This window comes from Carex rostrata, chromosome 35 (assembly GCF_964058835.1).
Source record: "Carex rostrata chromosome 35, lpCarRost1.2, whole genome shotgun sequence".
NCBI lineage: Eukaryota > Viridiplantae > Streptophyta > Magnoliopsida > Poales > Cyperaceae > Carex > Carex rostrata.
The window spans coordinates 4,223,344-4,243,884 of NC_135952.1; the positions used below are offsets into that span (position 1 = coordinate 4,223,344).

A 20,541-nucleotide genomic window follows, 5' to 3' on the forward strand; every position below is an offset into this window, starting at 1 on the left:
GGCACAAGATTACTAACTCAACTCAGAATTCTTAAAAGAGGTTATTCTTAGACAGAATTTTGAGAGCCTTCTCCCTTCTTCCACCATCAAAGAATTGAGAGGAGAAATCCATTAGAAATTTGGAAAGGATTTCTCAAGGGCGATCTTGTTGCTTTGGAAGACCTAATCTAAGATCCAACCAAAAGGGCGTGAAAGGAAAAGCTTGCAAGAGTCTTGTCTCGCGCTCACGGAGACGGTTGCTTCTCCAACCTAGGGTTTGGTATTCCATGGCAAACGACATGGAATCAGGTATTGTATTCCGCACTAAAGATTATGTTTTGGGTCTCTTTGGCATAGGACGGTCTTAGGTTAAGGTGGGGATTGTTTCTTCTTCCCCGGGGTGTAAGTGTTTGACCCCTAGATGAGATGTAATTGTTTGATCTCTAGATAAGGCGTAATTGTTTGGCCTTTATGATTCCCAACAAGTGGTATCAGAGCCTTCCTATGCCGAAGGATTAGGTCTTTAAGGTCTAGAGAGAATTAGGAATTGATTTTTTCATCGTTTTTTTTCGGATTTTTCATGATTTTTCTTGATTTTTTCTGAAAAATTAAAGTTTGGAAGCACAAAAGAAGTTTTAAATTAAGATCATAACCACTTAAAATTTAAGTTATTAAATTGGTTAGGATTTGCTCGAAGATTTCCATTTGAAATCGCAAAATCCTAATCAAGATTCGGTCTTGGAGTTCTTTGTGGGGCTTATCTTGGCCACACAAGATTCCGCTGCTATTAATTTGGCGTTTTAAGTAGTCATGAAAATTAGGGTTTTGGAAAATTTATTCTTTCGATAAATTTTTTGAAACGAAAATTACAAAATTAGAAATCCTTCTAATTTTGAAAGGTCATTTTAAGGTGCTTCCAATTTCAAAACTCTCTCTAGACCATGTATTAATTTCAGTTTTTATTTTATGTTATTTGGTATAGATTATGATTCTTACAAAGGCATTGTAGTTGTATATATATCTTGAATTGATTAATTGAGTCATTATTGTACCCTCCGGTTCCTCTTTTGACAACATTAATTGAATTCATTATATAAAAGGAAATTAAGTGTACATTTAATGGAAGCAATCATTTATCGGCCCTCCGGAAGATAATGATTGTTGAAATTTTATGTACAATTTAGTAATATTAAAGTATAGTGATGATTATTATGATTAAAACATATGTCAATAATGTCGGCCCTCCGGAAGGCATGTTGTCAATATGTTATTGAATCATCAATACTTTATTATTGCGCCAAAGTATCATAAGAAGTTAATTCTTTTGCCCTCCGGTAATCAATTAATGGAAATCGATACTTTGTTAAGATGGTTAAATTTAGCCTTTGTTTGAACATAATTTATAAAATTCAGAATTTATTTTGCTAAATCGTGGTTGTTTTGTGTGTTTTTTGTTCGAAATTTTCAGCTAGCATTACTACTAGCCTAAAAGACATTCCGATGTTAAATGGTACCAATTTCAAGTTTTGGCAAGAGAGTGTCATGATAACTCTCGGTGTCATGGATTTAGACTTAGCACTCAGAATAGATCGTCCCAAAATTACTGATACCTCAACCGAACAAGAGATAAGGGTTGAGGAAAAGTGGGATAGATCTAATAGAGTGAGTCTAATGATTATGAAAAGGTCCATTCCAGAGGCATTTAGAGGCTCGATTTCTGATACGATTACTAATGCTAAGGAATTTTTGGCTGAAGTTGAGACAAGGTTTGTCAAGAATGAAAAGTCTGAAATTGGTACACTCTTGACCAAACTTGTCTCAATGAAGTATAAAGATAAGGGAAGTATTAGGGAGTACATCATGGAGATGTCTAACGTTGTTTCAAAGCTAAGGGCACTTAAGTTGGAGATCTCTGATGATCTCTTGGTGCACTTAGTATTGATATCCCTTCCTCCACACTTTGGACAGTTTAGGGTGAGCTACAATTGTCAAAAGGACAAATGGCCACTCAATGAACTCATCTCCCATTGTGTGGAAGAAGAGGAAAGACTGAAACAACACAAGACAGAAAGTGCACATGTTGCTACTACTTCCAAATCTAAGGCCTTAGCTAAGCGTAAAAGATCTGATCAGACTAAGGATAATAAGGATGCTGCGGTGACCACCAATAAGAAACAGGATAAGGGCAAGAAAGTTGCCACTTCGGAAAATGCCTGTTACTTCTGTGGTGCGGTTGGACACAAGAAGATTCATTGCCAGAATTATCACGCTTGGCGTGCTAAGAAAGGTAAATCTCTTGTTATGGTTTGTACGGAAGTTAATTTATCTTCTGTATCTAGATATACTTGGTGGATAGATTCAGGTGCAACTACTCACATAAGTATATCTTTGCAGGGCTGCCTAAATTGCCGGAAGCCAAGTGATGATGAGAGATTCATTTTTGTGGGCGATGGCAATAAAGTTGAGGTGGAGGCTATTGGGACTTATAGATTATTGTTAAAATCAGGATTTTATTTGAATTTGTATGAGACTTTTGTTGTACCGTCTTTTAGACGTAACTTAATTTCTATTTCTGCATTGGATAAGTATGGATTTACTTGTACTTTTGGAAATGGAAACTTTAGTTTGTTTCATGATTCAAATCAAGTTGGTTCTGGTTTTCTTTCTGTTTATGATAATCTATATTCTTTGGATGTCAATAGCTCATATATTGAAACCTTGCATGTGGATACAAATAGTAAGAAAAGAAAATTAACTAATGAGAATTCGGCTACATTATGGCACAAGCGATTAGGTCACATTTCTAGACATAGAATTGAAAGACTTGTGTCAAATGACATTCTCCAACCCTTAAATTTTTCAGATTTTGGCGATTGTATTAATTGCATAAAAGGGAAACAAACCAATTTCAGAAAATATGAAGCCAATAGGTGTTCGGAAGTCTTGGAATTAATTCATACCGATATCTGTGGTCCGTTTCCAACGGCTACAAGAAATGGTCACCGGTATTTTATTAGTTTCATAAATGACTATTCAAGATATGGCTACATATATTTAATTAAAGAAAAGGCGGAAGCCCTTGACATGTTCAAAAGTTTCAAAGCGGAAGTTGAGTTACAACTTAACAAACGCATTAAGGCCATTAGATCTGATCGTGGTGGTGAATATTACGGCAGATATGATGGATCAGGTGAACAGTGTAAAGGGCCTTTTGCACATTTCATAGATGAATGCGGGATTGTGCCTCAGTATACATTGCCCGGTTCGCCGGCAATGAATGGTGTTTCTGAGAGGCGCAATCGAACGCTTAAGGACATGGTAAGAAGTATGATTAGTCGTACTACTTTACCAAAGAATCTATGGGGTGAAGCCTTAAAAACAGCAACATATATCCTAAATAGAGTGCCCACTAAAGCAACTAACAAAACCCCATACGAGATGTGGAATGGGCGAAAGCCAAATTTGAAACATTTGCGTGTGTGGGGATGTCCAGCTGAAGCGAAGCCTTATAGGCCTCAAGAAAAGAAACTCGATGAAAGGACTGTTAGTTGTTATTTTATTGGGTATCCCGAGCGGTCAAGGGGCTATAAGTTTTACAATCCCACAGAATATTCAGTTTTTGAGACGGGAAATGCAAAATTTTTTGAGGATGTTGAGTTTGTGGGGGGAGATACAATAATGGATTTCGAATTCGAAGAGGAATGTGAAAATATTCCCACGGGTGTTGAGAGTTTTGTGGATATTGAACTCATTTTAACTCAAAATACAATTATCGAAAACGAAACCATCATTGAAGACCAAACTCAACAAGATCAAACAGCACAAAGTGAAATTCCAGAAATTCTGGATGATGTTGTTGTTGGCCAGATTGTTCAAGACAATGCTGGAAACCCTCAAGAAAATTTAGAAGTGCCAATAAGAAGGTCCACTAGAGAGAAAATGTCTGCAATATCTTCGGATTATGTAGTTTACCTTCAAGAGCATGAGTTTGATGTTGGTATGTTAGAAAATGACCCCATAAATTTTCAACAAGCCATGAAAGACTCTAACTCTCAAAAGTGGATCGATGCCATAAATGAGGAAATAAAATCTATGGCTGACAATGACGTCTGGGAAATTGTCCCATTACCTAAAGGAACGAGACCCATTGGTTGTAAATGGATATTTAAAACCAAAAGGGATTCGAAAGGTAATGTGGAGAAATATAAGGCACGTCTTGTCGCTAAGGGTTTTACACAAAAGGAAGGCATCGATTATAAAGAGACTTTCTCTCCAGTTTCATTGAAAGACTCTTTAAGGATTATATTGGCATTAGTTGCGCATTTCGATTTAGAGCTTCATCAGATGGATGTTAAGACAGCGTTTCTTAATGGTGACATTGAGGAAACAATCTATATGGTGCAACCAGAAAACTATGTGTCGGGAGACGCAAAGTCTATGATATGCAAACTCAAGAAATCTATCTATGGGCTAAAGCAAGCGTCTAGGCAATGGTACTACAAATTCCACAATGTGATTATCTCATTTGGTTTTGAGGCAAATCTTGTGGATGAGTGTATATACCTCAAGTTCTGTGGGAGTAAGTTTGTGTTTCTGGTTTTATATGTGGATGACATATTGCTTGCCAGCAATGATATAAATATGTTGCATGAGACCAAGAAATTTCTGATGAAGAATTTTGAGATGAAAGATCTTGGTGATGCATCATTTGTCCTAGGGATTGAAATACTGAGGAATAGAACCCAAGGTATATTAGGTTTATCCCAAAGGAATTATATCGAAAAGGTTCTGAAAAGATATGGCATGCAAGACTGTAAACCAGGACATACCCCTGTGGCAAGAGGAGACAAATTTAGTCTCAGCCAGTGCCCAAAGAATAATTTGGAAAAGGAAGTAATGCAAAAGTATCCATATGCCTCAGTTATTGGGAGCATCATGTATGCACAAGTGTGTACGCGTCCGGATATTGCGTTCATCACTGGCATGTTGGGCAGATACTTATCAAATCCAGGTCTGGATCATTGGAAAGCAGCCAAACGGGTCTTGAGATACCTGAAGCGAACAAAAGACCACATGCTCACGTATCGGAGATCGGACAGGTTAGAGGTCATTGGGTATACCGATTCTGATTTTGGAGGATGTCAAGATAGCATGAAATCTACATCCGGCTACATTTATATGTTAGCTGAAGGGGCTGTTTCATGGAAGAGTGCTAAACAGTCACTCATAGCATCTTCCACAATGGCCGCAGAATTTGTAGCATGTCATGAGGCATCGAATCATGGTGTATGGCTACGCAATTTTGTCACTAGGCTGCGTATAGTGGAGTCTATTGAGAGACCACTAAAATTGTATTGTGACAATAATTCGGCTGTGCTATACGCAAACAACAACCGAAGTTCGTCAAAGTCTAAGTACATTGACATTAAGTTCTTGGTTGTAAAAGAAAGAGTACAGAATGGTCAGTTGACAATAGAACATATAGGGACAGACTCCATGTTAGCGGATCCACTTACGAAAGGATTACCACTCAATAAGTTTGAAGAGCATGTTGCTCATATGGGAGTAATTGCTATTGAGGAAATTCAGTTTTAGTGGGAGTCCTTTTTTTTTGTTTATTTTGATGTTCTATTTTGTAATTTTGGATAATGAAACAAGTTATTTTTGTTATATGCATGGCATTGCAAAAGGAATTGTTGTATACATTTTGTCTCTAATTTAGTTTTTTGGACCTTACATTTGAGTATGTGATTTGCGAATTGTTTATTTGAATTTTGCATTTTACAACAAGTTTATGAAATTCGGTTTCAAGATTTTAGTGGGAGACCTAGTTAGAAATTGGCACGTAAGATCACAATTGCGTGTAATTTCTATGCTACACATCCACATCATGATTCATGTCATTTGGTTATGTTAGTACTGAGATTATTGATGGTCTAGTCACGACTAAAATAAATGTGACGAAAGCTGCTTTAGTCCCTTGCTAATGTAATTGATGGACGGAATTGGTTTGGGAATACATAAGGATGACAGAAAAGTATGTGCGCACATAAGGTTGACAATACATAATTAAAAGAGTATAACATATTGCTCAAGTGGGAGATTGTTGGATCATAATCCAACGTTGAGCATATATGTAATATAATTATGAATTGTTTACTGTCATATATGATTGTCACAATTAAAGTGATCTAATATGGAATTAAGATATTAGACAATCTATGTATTCAATAGGATGTGGTCCATAAGTGTGTAGAACAATTTGGGCAAAGATCAAATCATTGATGGACTGATTATGATATTTGCAATTAAGAAAACTGCCTTTTTTGAGCCCAGTGCGGGTGGTCCACCCGCACTGGATCTGAGTGCGGACGCACTCAGGAGTTAGCCAAATTCTGGAAGGCTTTTGGGAGCCCAGTGCGGGTGGTTCACCCGCACTGGATCTGAGTGCGGACGCACTCAGGAGTTAGCCAAATTCTGGAAGGCTTTTGGGAGCCCAGTGCGAGTGGTTCACCCGCACTGGATCTGAGTGCGGACGCACTCAGGAGTTAGCCAAATTCTGGGAGCCTTTTTTGGTGGCCCAGTGCGGGTGGTTCACCCGCACTGGATCTGAGTGCGGACGCACTCAGTACTTAGCCAATTTTTGGGAACTTCAGAACAACGCAAGAAAAAGTCCGAGCGCAGTGCGGACGCACTGAGCTCCAGTGCGGGTGGGGTTCACCCGCACTGAGGACTTAGTCAATTTTCTGAAAGTTCTGTTTGAGTCCAGTGCGGGTGGCTCACCCGCACTGAACCAGAGTGCGGACGCACTGCTATTTTAGGGGCTAAGTAAGGCGGTTATCAGGACGCTCCTTTCGACCCAGTGCGGGTGGGTCACTCGCACTGGACCTGAGTGCGGACGCACTTGTGTCGCCAGAAGTGTAAAACTATATATAGATGGGTCCCCAAGGCACAAGATTACTAACTCAACTCAGAATTCTTAAAAGAGGTTATTCTTAGACAGAATTTTGAGAGCCTTCTCCCTTCTTCCACCATCAAAGAATTGAGAGGAGAAATCCATTAGAAATTTGGAAAGGATTTCTCAAGGGCGATCTTGTTGCTTTGGAAGACCTAATCTAAGATCCAACCAAAAGGGCGTGAAAGGAAAAGCTTGCAAGAGTCTTGTCTCGCGCTCACGGAGACGGTTGCTTCTCCAACCTAGGGTTTGGTATTCCATGGCAAACGACATGGAATCAGGTATTGTATTCCGCACTAAAGATTATGTTTTGGGTCTCTTTGGCATAGGACGGTCTTAGGTTAAGGTGGGGATTGTTTCTTCTTCCCCGGGGTGTAAGTGTTTGACCCCTAGATGAGATGTAATTGTTTGATCTCTAGATAAGGCGTAATTGTTTGGCCTTTATGATTCCCAACAGAAGCATCATAAGGAAAACTAAAATACCAATACTACTGGTACAAATAAGTAAATAATCAATTGTTATGGACTCTTATGATTAACCTGGTGCATCATTTCTTACTTCTTGATTATTATTTCTTTTTATTTTTCAATATTTGACAGACATTAATATAGTACACTGATGCTGCTACTACCAGAGAGGCAAGAAACTCATTGGATGGAAGAAGCATACTAAGGTTGTGTGTAAAAACAAAGAAAATAAATTGTTTACCACAATTGTGTACCAATGTACCAGTCAATGATCAGAGCTCCCAGCATGGTTGAAATGAGATAAAACCAAAAGAAAATAAAAACTGGTAAATTAGGATAGGAAAACCAGTAAATAAGAGGAAATTTAAAAAAAAAAGTCAAGCTGATCTGTTTGGAATTGATTCAGAAAATTTATAGATATATAAAGCATGGTTGGACAAGTATGATTGCATAAGTTTTTTTTATTTTTGGGTTAACAAAATAATTGAACGAATTATTACGAGGGTACATCAATTACTTTTGTTTTCGTTAAATATGCATTCCAGTTTTTTTTTCTTTGAATATATTTAAGCTGGTTTAAGAAGTTTGTATAACCAAGTATTGTTGCATTTACTTATTTGTTTATGAGTTTGTTTATTTGCTTATTTACTTTTAGGAAAGAATCTGTGTGAGTTTGCAAAAGCTGCATCTGGTTATCAAAAAGTGTTGGAGGAGAACAAGAAGTTGTATAACCAAGTGATAGATCTCATAGGTGAAAATGAGGTGTTTAACTTTTCATCATTAACATTTGAGAAATTTTGATATATGCCATCATAACTTCATTAATTAGATATTTATCTATTAAAATTTTAAATTTAGTTATTTCCCCATTCAAACTCATTCATTTTATTTATATCTCCATTTAGTAGTTTAAACAATTAAATATACTATTAATATTGATAATAGAAAATAAATGACATTTTTGTTCCTATGTGTGCCCTCCCCTTCCCTTCTCCTCTTCTTCTTCCATCTCTCGGATTTCTATTTCTGATCTGGCAGCTAGAACAACTCACACTTCAGAAAGTTGATCTTCATGCTAAGCAGTCAAACATGCCTGGTCGAGGAGGCGTCAACGAAAACAGTGCGAAAAATGTGTTATGGTACAGGTACAACAATAGCAACATATAATTGCACAGGAACATGCATATCTGTTGGGTTTTAGCCAAAAAAGATCACCCAAATAGACATAAAGCAAGAAATGTTCTTGTCCTATTTATCTACTAAACTTTGTGTGGTACAATTTATATGTAGATTGAGACAGTTCCGGTTGAGTAATTATAATGTAGTTATGTTTGAATTTTAAATTTCTAATGAAGTTCAACACTTAACTGTTTGATAGCAGAATTTGATGAAGATCTGTTATACACTGGAAACATGAATGTGTGTATTATACACTTGTCTTAATATTAAATATAATGCTTCAAATGAAAGAAAACAACTTCGAAAACTTATTGTTAAATTGTTGTCCGATAACTCCATTTATGATTATGTTTTTTGGATTTTGCAACGCACGGGCACGATACTAGTCTGACATGAAGTACGTACACATCATGCTTAGAACTTAGAAGTTGCCCATACCAGGTTAGGTTCCTAATTCCTTGGCTGAAAAAGATTAATATAATAAAATACTTTTCTAGGTGAGAAAAACAAAATTCATTTATTCATTTAACAGAAAAATATGAATTGCTAATAACTTTATGCATGCATAAGCTGGTTTACCAAATATAATAATTCCTGGTTGAAGGTTAACCTTCCAATATTAAAGGAAATTACATAGGAATGTTCGCCATCATATAGTACCAGTAATAGTCAAATTCACCTGGAAGTGAAGGATCAAAGGTTTGACTGCTCTAGCATTATACTGGAAGTCATAATAAGTACTGCCCTTCTTAATTTACTTGCTTGCTTGCATGTCTAACCAAAAGAATACCAAATAAAAATTAAATGAAGAAAATAAATATGTCTTACAAAAGTAAAAGCAATGCTATCTCATAATACATACATCACTAATCAGTCAAAAATAATGTAACTCTAATGGTTCCTTTAATTACAACTTAATTAAGTTTCTTTCTTTAATTGGGCACAAGGCGGTACCGAAAGCTTGTTTTCTTGAGGTTTATTATCAAGATAATTAATGAGGTCATTTGTTCAAGCTTTACCTCTCCTTGCTTCAGCTGATGTATCTGTGATCCTTAATAGGGGCGGATCTACAGTGTTCTAGAGGGGGGCAACTGCCCCCTCTGGATTTCAGAATTTACTGGTAAAAGAAGCCCCGGTTGATTTCTGCCCCACCCTGGAAATAAAACTGCCCTTCCCTGGGAAGAAATAGAAAGAACAGGTTGAAACAAAACATAAAACGCGTGCTGGGCCGTCGCTGGGCTTTGAAAATTTAACACGTCCCTGGGCTGAAGAATAAAACGATTCGCTCGCTCGCTGAAAAAATAATTGAAGTTTTCTCATTCGGCTGAGTCCGCTCTCCCTTTCTCTCTGTAAAATCAAAACCAAAACCAAAATACTCGGCACCCTCTGATTGGAAACGGAAATTGATTGGAAATCAAAACCAAAATACTTGGAAACAAAAATTGTCGAAACAAAAAAATGCAGCACGCGGTCGCTGGTTTGAACCCAAATTTGTACTTTATTAGCTAACGGGTTTGAATCCAATAAACTATTTGAATCCTTATAAGCTGTGAAAAGTTTTCCATTAACAGAGTGAACATGAATATTTAACTTTTGAGGACTTAATGGCATGCTAGTTAGTTTAAGGTTGGGCTAACTCTACCGTTACTATGGGCCTCCTATTAATCAAACAAAGAGAATAAAAATGATTTCTCTCTTTGGGTCTACAAGTGAGCCCGTTAAACATCTTGGGCCGATTTCAGTGGTACCCGTCAATCAAATGAGAAACCCTAATTTCTCAGGTTATAAACCTCCTTGGAGAACGCCTCCGGTAGAAATTCAGCTGGTTGCTTCTCTCTTTTCTCTTCTTCTTAAATTGTTTTTTCTTAGATGGTTTCGAATGATTAAAGCGAGATTGCTATGAGGATGAATTTGGTTATGGACTAGAGTTTCTGATTTGGGTTTTTTACCCATTAGTTGAAGATTCACCCTTGGCTGTCTGAGCACCTCTTTAATCTATTTGTTTCTTTCTCTCTTTTAGCAAAATTGGCGTCCTTATACCAATTCTGAAGGATAAATCAATTTCCTTTGGTATAATGGCTTGGACGCAATATTAAATAAGTTTTGTGGTGATCCTGATCTTTGGACTTGTTTGTTTGTGCCATTTGGTCTTGGAAACGCCTCATATATTAATTTCAATCAATCTTTTTTTTTTTTTATTGGATTTTACATGATGATATTTGATTGTCGCCCCAGTCTTAGGATTCGCATCTATCAAAAGATACCGGATCCATGCTGATTGACTAATTATTTCTATCTGAATCTGAATCCATCTTACTTTTTATGAGCTTAATTAACTAGGAAATGAAATGAAATGAAATGCCATGACTATGAGGTATCTGTACGTTTCTTAAACTCGATATGAGGTATCTTCATAGAAGTTTTTTATGCACAATTCTCAAAATCAATGCAAGGTTGGATTTGAAATTTTAGGATCCTACTATCCCCTTGGGATCATAGCAGATTTATTTCCCAAAACAACAACTCATAGGAATTATTTCCAAATACAATTTCGGAACATTTTCTATATAAATAAATAAATTAATTAATTACTATGAATAATCAAGCTTATGCATAGTGTCTCACAAATATTTGATGGCACTAAAGATCCAATTTCGTAAGGCAATAATGAAATGTTATATGAATCTACTAGATTTCAGCAATGAAAAAATATATATTTAATTGAAATATATTTTCTCTACTAAATTCCTAATACAATGTATATGTTAAAATTTGAACAAAACAAGAATGAAACGCTCCCTCGTTAAATACTTTGTAGAGCAACAATTCAGACAAGTCATTTCTTTCTGTTGTTTGCATTTATTGAGGATGTGATGTGCCCTTTGGTCAGCCAATCGAAGGAAGAGATGCATATTATGTAATGGTCATTTGTTGAACCCTTGTCCCTTGCCGATCTCGCTCTGTCCTCTCCAGTGAAAGAAAGTGGCGCACCCCTCTCCCCACTCGATTCCGCTCTTTCTCCTTGCCACCTCCGATTACCGACGGCGGGTTTGGTCAGATCCATCATCCATGCTCCTCGCGTGACCTCCGCTTCAACATTCGTTCCAATCTCCTCTCTCCGTCTCTCCTGCGACCTTATCTTATCACACTCCATTAATTTTGAGCTAAAGATTGAATTACTCATTTTAAAGCCTCCCTATTTTTATTAATACTAAAAATTATTTGAGATAAAACTGCAACAATCCCAATCGAACTGTGAAAATAGCAGCCTGGATGCCTCTAAAGAAGAAAAGATTAGCGAATGTTAAATGTCAGAAATGATTGAACAAAGTCGGTATTATTTGAATTCTCATTTTTCTTTGTATCTAATTAACTAAATTGCCAAATAATATAATGGAAATGAAATCTGTATTCATTAATGATGTAATTTCCATTTGATTATTTTTATCTGTACTAATAATAGTCCTTGTAATAACATCCAGTTCTGTAAATGGTTCTTAGTCATCCAACTTTGTTACCTACCTCGGAACTTTTTGTAGATGTATAGTATATACAAACTTTTGTTAAAACTATCTTTTAACTATTTTAATTTATTTTGATGTTCTTTGTTCTTTCATGTACTTCTTTTTTAGATATGGAGTGGATATTGTATATATCGGACCAGTATACATAAAGATGAAAAACATGTGTAACAACAACAAGAGGCATATTATCCTTTTAGAGAGATTTTTTTTTTGCAAGATTGCTTCAGGATCACGGGTCAAATAGGAAATGATGATTGGGTTTTTTGTATAAGAAAGAAAAATGTGTGTGCTTGTTTTACTTTTCAAGTTTTTTCTTCATCTGTGATGTAATTTCAGTTGGTAAACATATCAATGATGCACAATTTTTATTTCAATGTGACTCTCCATGTTACTCAAATTTATCTGGATTTGATTGATCAATTTGATGTGTATCTTGTTGAATTAAACACCAAAGACAATTTTCTTTGTTGGAATGTTGCTATTCCGTTTCGATTGATTCAATACAAATGTTTCAAGATTTACTCTTTGACTCTTTGCTGATGTAGGACTCAACAGTTGCATAATATAATCATATGTATTGGAGTCATGTTGATAATACTAAATACCATTAAAGTAGAAATTTTTACATTGGCTCATTTTCAAAGTAATAATGTAAATAATGTATTAGATCATACATGTTTAGAAATATAAAAAAAAATCATAAATATCAAATAAAAGTTCCAAAATCAAAACACATTATGACCGAGAAACAGTAATATCGAGGACCTGACTTTATAGAAAATTAAAATTCAAAATTCCAACTGGTGCATACTAACATTGCCATGAGTCTGGTAAATACCAAACTTTTCTCAAACAACATTTATGTACCAATTTAATTGTTGCATACCGAACTTTTCTCAAACAACAAGTAATAAGAACACGGCAGTTTATACCAAGCATAAAAAAAACATCAATTCGTGTTAACCATAAAGAAAGTAAAAAATGACAAAACTGAACCCAACAACAAATAAGGCTTGTAAATAGCTTACAACATAAAATGCATGTATTAGAAATGACATTACATTCATCTCCAATTTAGAATAAAATCTGAAAATAACATAAACTAAATCCAACACTTTCACATTCTGATATGCCTTTGAACCCATTTCTGATGTAGTGTCACTCTGATTGGATCCAAACCAGATTTAACTGGTATATCCGTGTGAAGCATGTTTCTACAAGGTGATGCCGACAACAATTTATCGAGATCAGGGCTTTTGTATGACTCATAATCAAAAGGCCGAAAGAAGGCTCCTGTGTCGGAATTTAGTACTGAGTTGTGCAATTCTTCCTTACAAAAATTCTGGCATGCTGATCTGACATTGAAGGACAGACTTAGAAAATAGGCATCAAAGCTATCATAATCTTAATTTTCTTCTATTAACTTTGAATCTTCTTCATCAAGGTCAAATGGAGAAACCTAAATATCTACAATTTTGTCATGAAGCAAACACAAGCTATTATAAAGAAGTGTTAATTTTCACTTGAACGCTCATATGATTTAGAGAGAGAGAGAGAGAGTTACCTTCTCAAGATAGACAGAGATCTTAAGATAATTGGTCTATAAGCGAGGAACACTCAGTATCTGAGCAGTCAAAACTATTACACGAAGAGGTCTTGCTAAAAACCTGATCTCGGTCTTGCAAGAAGCGATAATTAGGGTTTTGCAAGAAGCGAGAGAGAGATCTAAAGCATTGCATGGACGGAGGGGAGAGAGGAGAGTTTGAAGTGGGCATGGATTGGGGACAAAGCCCGACGTCGATAATCGGAGGTAGAAATTTGGGTCCTCATTTAACAATTTTAACTTGTTTAAACTTTATGTCTCAAATTTTTGATATCCAAACTAAGATTTCAACAAGTAAAGAATAAAGATGTAATGTTAATGTCTCCAAGTAAGGAAGCCTGTACTACTATATACCAAAGATTCAACATAAGAATCGAAGCTTTTCTTGCTAGAGATATTACTTAAATTAAATTTAAGTCAAAGCCTACATCTTCTTCAATCTAACTAAATGATTTTGATAGAGTTTTTTTGAAATTTTTATTAATACCACTGGCCCAAAAAAGAGCCCCAAATTATAGATAATTTGAAAAATACTAGGACCTTCAATTCAATTTGCGGCTCTATTCTTAAGGGATCCCAAATTAAATTGGAGGCTCTGACATTTTTTGAATTCTCCAATTTCAATAGTGTATTGTAATAGTATTTTTTTTTTTTAGATGATATTAATAAAAATTTCTAAGTTTTCTTGACACATGAGAGGAGAGGAGGGAAGAGAAGGAAATGATAATCATATATTTTCATTCTGCCTGGGAATGTTTGTATCTCAAGACTAAAGTTATATTTAAGAGTAGTATTTTTGGGTCAATGGGTTAAATGGTTTCAACATTAGTCTATTTACTCTCTTCGATTTATTTGATTAAATGTCCACAAATAAAACATCAAATGAATTATAATTGAATCAGTCAATTTAATTTTCTCATATTATGTTGAGATATAAATTCATATGTCATTTCCCACGTGAGCTTAAATTTATTTAGATTTAAGATTGTCATCTTCATAATATTTATTTTAGAAGGAATCCACTTACAACATTTATAAGTTATATCTTACAATAATTTGATTTTACGATTTTTAAAGTCTAAACAATTGATCTAAACCATTCAACATGATCTCTATATTAAAATGTGCTTGGATATCAAAATATTTTATTTTTATTTTTTTTACTATTTATTAAGTATTTTACAAAACTGCTATTTTTAGACAATTATGGACCATTGAAAAACAACGGTTTTGGAACATACTTAATAAATAGTAAAAAAATTCAAAAAAAAAAATGTAAAATTTGATCTCTAAGCACATTTTAATATAGATATCATGTTGAAGGGTTTGAATTGACTATTTGAGCTTTAAAAATCACAAAACCTACAACAATTAGATGTTGTTAGAGGTGCTATCGGGTCGGGTCGGATCGGGTCCGGGTACTATTATATTTGGACCTGTATCCTAAAAGTGTTCGGGTCCGAACTTCAATCCATACACTTATTTGTTCCAAACCGGGTCGGGTCCGGATTCGGATACCTATCTACCTGTAGATATTTCGGGTCTAGTCTTTCGGTTCCGGGTAGATAGATAGTCATAACTTGTTTGTGAATTATCGAGTTCGGTTCGGATACGGGGCGGTTCCGGATCCAGAGCGGGTATAGGTCACAACTCCAAAGTATTTGAGAAATTATTTACATTTAAATATAATTATAATTTCTTAAACATCTCATATAATAAATCATTACAATATAAATTAAAAACTGCTGCAAAATAAAAATTACACTATTGATCTTGTTCATAAATAATAAAATATATCATGCTACATAGCAAAATAAAAATAATAACTCTAAATTATTAGTTATCTATCTAAATTAAAAAATAATATCCTATTGATTCAACATTTGCAAATACATTATCTCAATTACTATTTTACCAATTGCCGTAACAAATGAGAGCTTCAATTGTTGATGCCTCCAAACTTGCTCGTTTGTCATCAATTACTCTGTTACCTGTGCTAAAAGCAGATTCTAAAGCTCATGTGTGTATAAACATAGCAAATTGAATTGGAAGTATCATATATTAGATTAGTCATATGAGCAGAATTTTTTTTTATTAGTAAAATATAGCACAGAAGATCCGAGCTTGTTAAGGCCGTAATTAAAAAGCTAGTGTAAAACAACAGCATAAACCTGGTTAAGTTTTAACAAGCTATAGCACAGCTGAAATATATTATCTAACACAAAAACTTGATGCAGAGTTATTAATATATATTTTATCGGGTATTTATACGGGTATTGGGTTGGGTTCGGTTATGGGTCGGATAATTAAATGATATACATATCCTACTCATTACAGTATCGGATCTGGGTCGGATATTAAATTATTAATTTTGTAATTGTACCCATAATTTAACTGGTTATATTTTTTAAACCATACTCTATCCAAATTAATCGGATCTAGGTAATTGGGTAAAAGTAGCACCTCTAGATGTTGTAAGTGGATTCCTCCTCTTATTTTAGAATCATCTAATGATATTAAAATTAGTTTATCCAATTAAATCTCTTTTGAAGTGATATAGTAGGATTCCATGTTCGCAATAAAATTAGAAGTCATTTTAATTTAATAAATGTTAAGAGATATTTGCCAATTTATATTATGATTACTCAAATGATCCTCAAACAATATTTGACTCGTGTCATTTCTGTTGTTACATGATATCATAAATAAATTCAAAATATGAATGTCACACTTATAAAGGTAAAGCTTTTTCTTGATTCATTAAAATTTCGACTATTTCTTCTCGGTACATAAAATTTTATTTTGAAAAACACATTAGCGATTCTTATATAACTATTTTGATCAAAATAAATATGCACTATATACATAATTTTGATACGTCACAAATTGACACGTGTACGGACACTAGAGATTGAAATTGGTACAAAAAATTCGTCGGTGTGCATTAATATTCATGCGAGCCAATGACGGAGCAATATGGGATCTCTCCGAAATTCTGTCAGAATTTTATGAAAATCAATTTACCAAGTACGCAATTGTTAAATAAATAAAAGAGAAGTTGGGGTACAGTACATAGGGGTACAGATTTTAACAGAGCAGTTTCGACTTCATGCAGCGCACGAACAATATGCAGTGTTAATTTGATACTACAGTCCGTGCGCTGTACGGAGGCAGAGCTTCTCTGTTAAAATAGACCCGTAGAAAGTGTGTAAAGACAAATGGTAGAGTTAAGAGGAGAGGAGAGGAGAAAAGAATAGTAAAGAAGTGTCCACGATTTGCGTGCCGCGTGGTGCTCAAATAATAAAAGTATAAAAACCAGAGAAGCCAGCACAGCACAGCCTCAGCCAGAGAAACAAATTAACCTCATTCTCATTGAATCATTTTCTCTCTCTCTCTCTCTCAAGTCTCAAGTCTCATCCGAGGAAAGCAAAACAACACCTACCCTATTCCTATTCATATTCCTCTCTCCCAACCTTTTCGGGTTCCATTTCTCTGTTTTCGGGTCCAATCAATCCACTTCTCCTTTTTTATACGGAGATTTGATTTATGAGCGATTGATTACTGCTCTTCTTCCATGGATTTTGATTCCTGACTTGACTAGTTTTGGTTTGACTGAAACTGAATTGGATCCATTCATCCATGGGACGAACTTTGGCGCTGTTTCTTCTACTCATAGCTTTGGGTCTTGTGCTTATCGGAGCTGTGCACGCTACCCAAGGAGATGCCGATCCTCTTTATATGTATGCTTTCACCTTTCTTGATTCCTTTTTTATATTATTTTTTCTTCTCAAAATCGTCCTTGTAATTAAATTTCTATTGCTTTTGTTCCAATCTCTTCATTCCACAATTTTAAGATGTGGGAATTATTAACAGTTAATTTCGAACTGTACTGTTTTATATGAAAGTGGCAACCAATAACTTCATGATTGAATTGAAATAATGCAATTGTTGGATTTCATGTAAAGAAATGAAAACCTACGTAGCTATCTATCTATCTATCTATTATTTATTATTATTGTTATTAATGCAGACAGGTCCCTGAATATTGATTGTATTAATTGTTTCACTTACCAAAACACAACATAGTATAATTCCATTCCAATGTGTGGTTTGTTTGGCAGAGAATGTATTGACCAATGTGAAAAGACAGGAGCTTTGAAAGAAAGTTCAGTGAAGCATTGTAAAGCATCATCAGATAGTTTTCCCTCGGATGAACCCTGGTACAAACAAGAACCCCTCTACGTGCAATGGAAAGAATGGAATTGCAAGAGTGAGTGCCGGTACCAGTGTATGATGCAACGTGAAAATGAGAGAGGAGAGCTCGGGCTTGGACCTGTTAAGTATCATGGCAAATGGCTTTTTAAGCGTGCTTCTGTTTTTCAGGTTCCCCTATTTTTTAATACTTGCTGTCTAATTTTCGGATACACCAATCAATTAATTTCAAGCGAGGTTTTCAATAAGCCTTGGAGAAAAAATAATGACTCTAAGAAGCTTATTACCATTGACAGTAGGATACTGGCACACAAATGGAGGGTTTGGTTTACAACAGGGATTTGGATTAGACTTTGATGTAGACTGGAAAATCCTTGAAAGTCTTGGATTTAAATAAGGGAAGCTTTTTTGAGGTGGACATGGAAGAATATGTAACACATGAATCAATAAATTATTTCTGATGAATAATATCATTTGAGCTGTCAACCTAGCTATTTTGTTTTGATCTCTATTCAACTGGTTGACTTGGCAAAAGTACACTATTAGGAAAACAATAATACTCCCTCAACATCCAATTATGATAGTACAACAGATGCATTAAGTCTAATAATATCCACTTAATTATTTAAATCAGGTGTCTAATAGGTTTCTTCCCTGACAAAATAGCTTATATATTTTTCTTCTTTCCTTTTTAAACAGGAACCGCTTTCTGCCATTCTGTCTGCTCTGACACTCTTAATGCAATTTAATGGGTGGTTATCGTTTTTTCTTCTGGTTCATTACAAGTTGCCTCTGAGGCCTGAGACACGTAAAACATACTACGAATTTACTGGCCTGTGGCATATTTATGGGATCTTCTCCATGAATGCTTGGTTTTGGAGCTCCATTTACCATAGCAGGTTAATTATTATCCTTTCGCTGAAAACAAAAGTGATAATAATAGAAATTGAATTTACAGATAAATTGACCGTAAGCCATACAAGTTTAGATGAGACTGTCAATTCTTGTTGCATAACTGACTTGGAAAAGTACTGAAAAGTCTGTTATTTAGCCATCCTCTACAAACTGACTATCACTCCATTGTTTTATCGTATTCCTTTTAGCATCTTTAAGGGGATACTGTTGGTATGTACTAATTTCATGGTGTGTTATTTTGGTCAAGGTGATCCCAAAAAAGAAAAAGAAAACCGTAATCTCTTTTAGGTTGTCATTCAGATGTCTTTTTTTTTTTTTTTGGTAATTGAAAAGATAACTGTGCAGACTAGCCAAGAAAACTTGGGTTGTTTCACAGTTTATGTGAGTTAGCATTTTCTCATTTTCCCCTTTCTAATAAGACAATGGGGAACTTGACTGATTGCTTCTCTTTTATAATAAGACTGCATAAAGCAAAGAGATATATGGTGAGTTAAGAGGTGTTTATTGGCCTCTTATTATCATTATCATTATCATTATCATCATAGTTAACAGGAAGGCTGTTCCTGACGAGATGTGTTTATTGTTGAAGGTATGCTGATTGGACAGAGAAAGCATACTATTCATCTGCGGTGGCATTACTAGGTCTTTCACTAATTGTGGCCATAATACGAGCTTTTAATGTGAGAGTTGAAGCTTCGAGAGTAATGGTTGCTGCTCCTTTATTGGCCTTTTTGACCACCCACATACTTTATCTCAATTTTTACCAACTTGATTACAGTGAGCATCTCTTTCTCTAAAGCACAAGTATCTTAATGTTTTTGATGTATAATAAATCTAATTATTTTTTCACTATTATAATTTGTATTCCATAGGCTTGAATATGAAGGTTTGCATTGCAATGGGCACAGCCCAATTGCTAATTTGGGCCATTTGGGGGTCCATAACCCGGCATCCATCAAGTGCAAAACTTTGGATGATCACAATTGGAGGGATTATTGCTATTATATTGGAAATATATGACTTTCCACCGTACATGGGATATGCTGATGCACATGCTTTCTGTCTACTGTTAGCAATACCTCTCTCTTATCTCTGGTGGAGCTTTGTCAATGAAGATGCTGAGTTACGCACCTCAGCTATCACGAAGAAAACCAAATAGGGGCGTTTCAGTAAATCAGCTTTCTTTTTGCAAAGCTCATTTACTTGTCGGATAAGTGAAATCTTTCACACCTGTTCATAGTTTTCCTTTGATTTTTGACTGTATTCTACCCTTTTGCCAGTTGATGGTTAAAGTGGTTGCAGCTTATTTTTGTTGTTGTGTTATTGTTGGTTTTTGACCCCCATAGATAATTACTGGGTTTTTAATGTATTCACATCACATGGTGCCTTTATTGTAAACTTGGTACTGGAAACTGGTTAGCGCTTCTCTCCCAAGTCAAGTTTATCAAGCATTTTTTTTGTGGTACTAGTAGCTTGCAGTGTTGTTCTATCTCTTTTATGCTCAATCCTTTCTTTTCTTTTTTGGTTGTAACCTTCAAATCTAATTTATTCGACCTAATTTTTGATCCAATTCCAACTTTCTAATCCATAGTTGCTGCTCATTAATCCACATTCAATTTCTACAAATTGATCTTATACTGATAAATAAATAAAATCGTCAAATCCTTATTTATCAGTATACATTGATACTAAACACAGTAGACAGA

The 20,541-nt window shown here is 35.1% G+C and overlaps 2 protein-coding genes and 3 non-coding genes across 5 annotated transcripts; all 5 read left to right on the forward strand.

The window, feature by feature from the left end:
• Positions 1-1,043: 1,043 nt before the first annotated feature.
• LOC144549493 (uncharacterized) lies at positions 1,044-2,567 on the forward strand. The gene is made up of 2 exons (XM_078298247.1): positions 1,044-2,266; positions 2,374-2,567. The coding sequence occupies exons 1-2, from the start codon at positions 1,480-1,482 to the stop codon at positions 2,400-2,402; spliced, it is 816 nt and encodes a 271-aa protein (XP_078154373.1). The 5' UTR covers positions 1,044-1,479; the 3' UTR covers positions 2,403-2,567.
• Positions 2,568-10,471: 7,904 nt separating this feature from the next.
• On the forward strand, positions 10,472-10,570 carry LOC144549700 (small nucleolar RNA Z157/R69/R10). The gene has a single exon (XR_013509775.1). It is a non-coding gene; the product is annotated as a small nucleolar RNA Z157/R69/R10 (small nucleolar RNA).
• A 49-nt stretch (positions 10,571-10,619) lies between these two features.
• LOC144549696 (small nucleolar RNA snoR80) lies at positions 10,620-10,752 on the forward strand. Its single transcript, XR_013509771.1, has one exon. It is a non-coding gene; the product is annotated as a small nucleolar RNA snoR80 (small nucleolar RNA).
• Positions 10,753-10,782: 30 nt separating this feature from the next.
• On the forward strand, positions 10,783-10,884 carry LOC144549697 (small nucleolar RNA U31b). Its single transcript, XR_013509772.1, has one exon. It is a non-coding gene; the product is annotated as a small nucleolar RNA U31b (small nucleolar RNA).
• Positions 10,885-17,093: 6,209 nt separating this feature from the next.
• Positions 17,094-20,306, forward strand: LOC144549597 (uncharacterized). The gene is made up of 5 exons (XM_078298377.1): positions 17,094-17,448; positions 17,830-18,091; positions 18,620-18,819; positions 19,425-19,612; positions 19,708-20,306. The coding sequence occupies exons 1-5, from the start codon at positions 17,348-17,350 to the stop codon at positions 19,992-19,994; spliced, it is 1,038 nt and encodes a 345-aa protein (XP_078154503.1). The 5' UTR covers positions 17,094-17,347; the 3' UTR covers positions 19,995-20,306.
• The last annotated feature ends 235 nt before the right edge of the window (positions 20,307-20,541 follow it).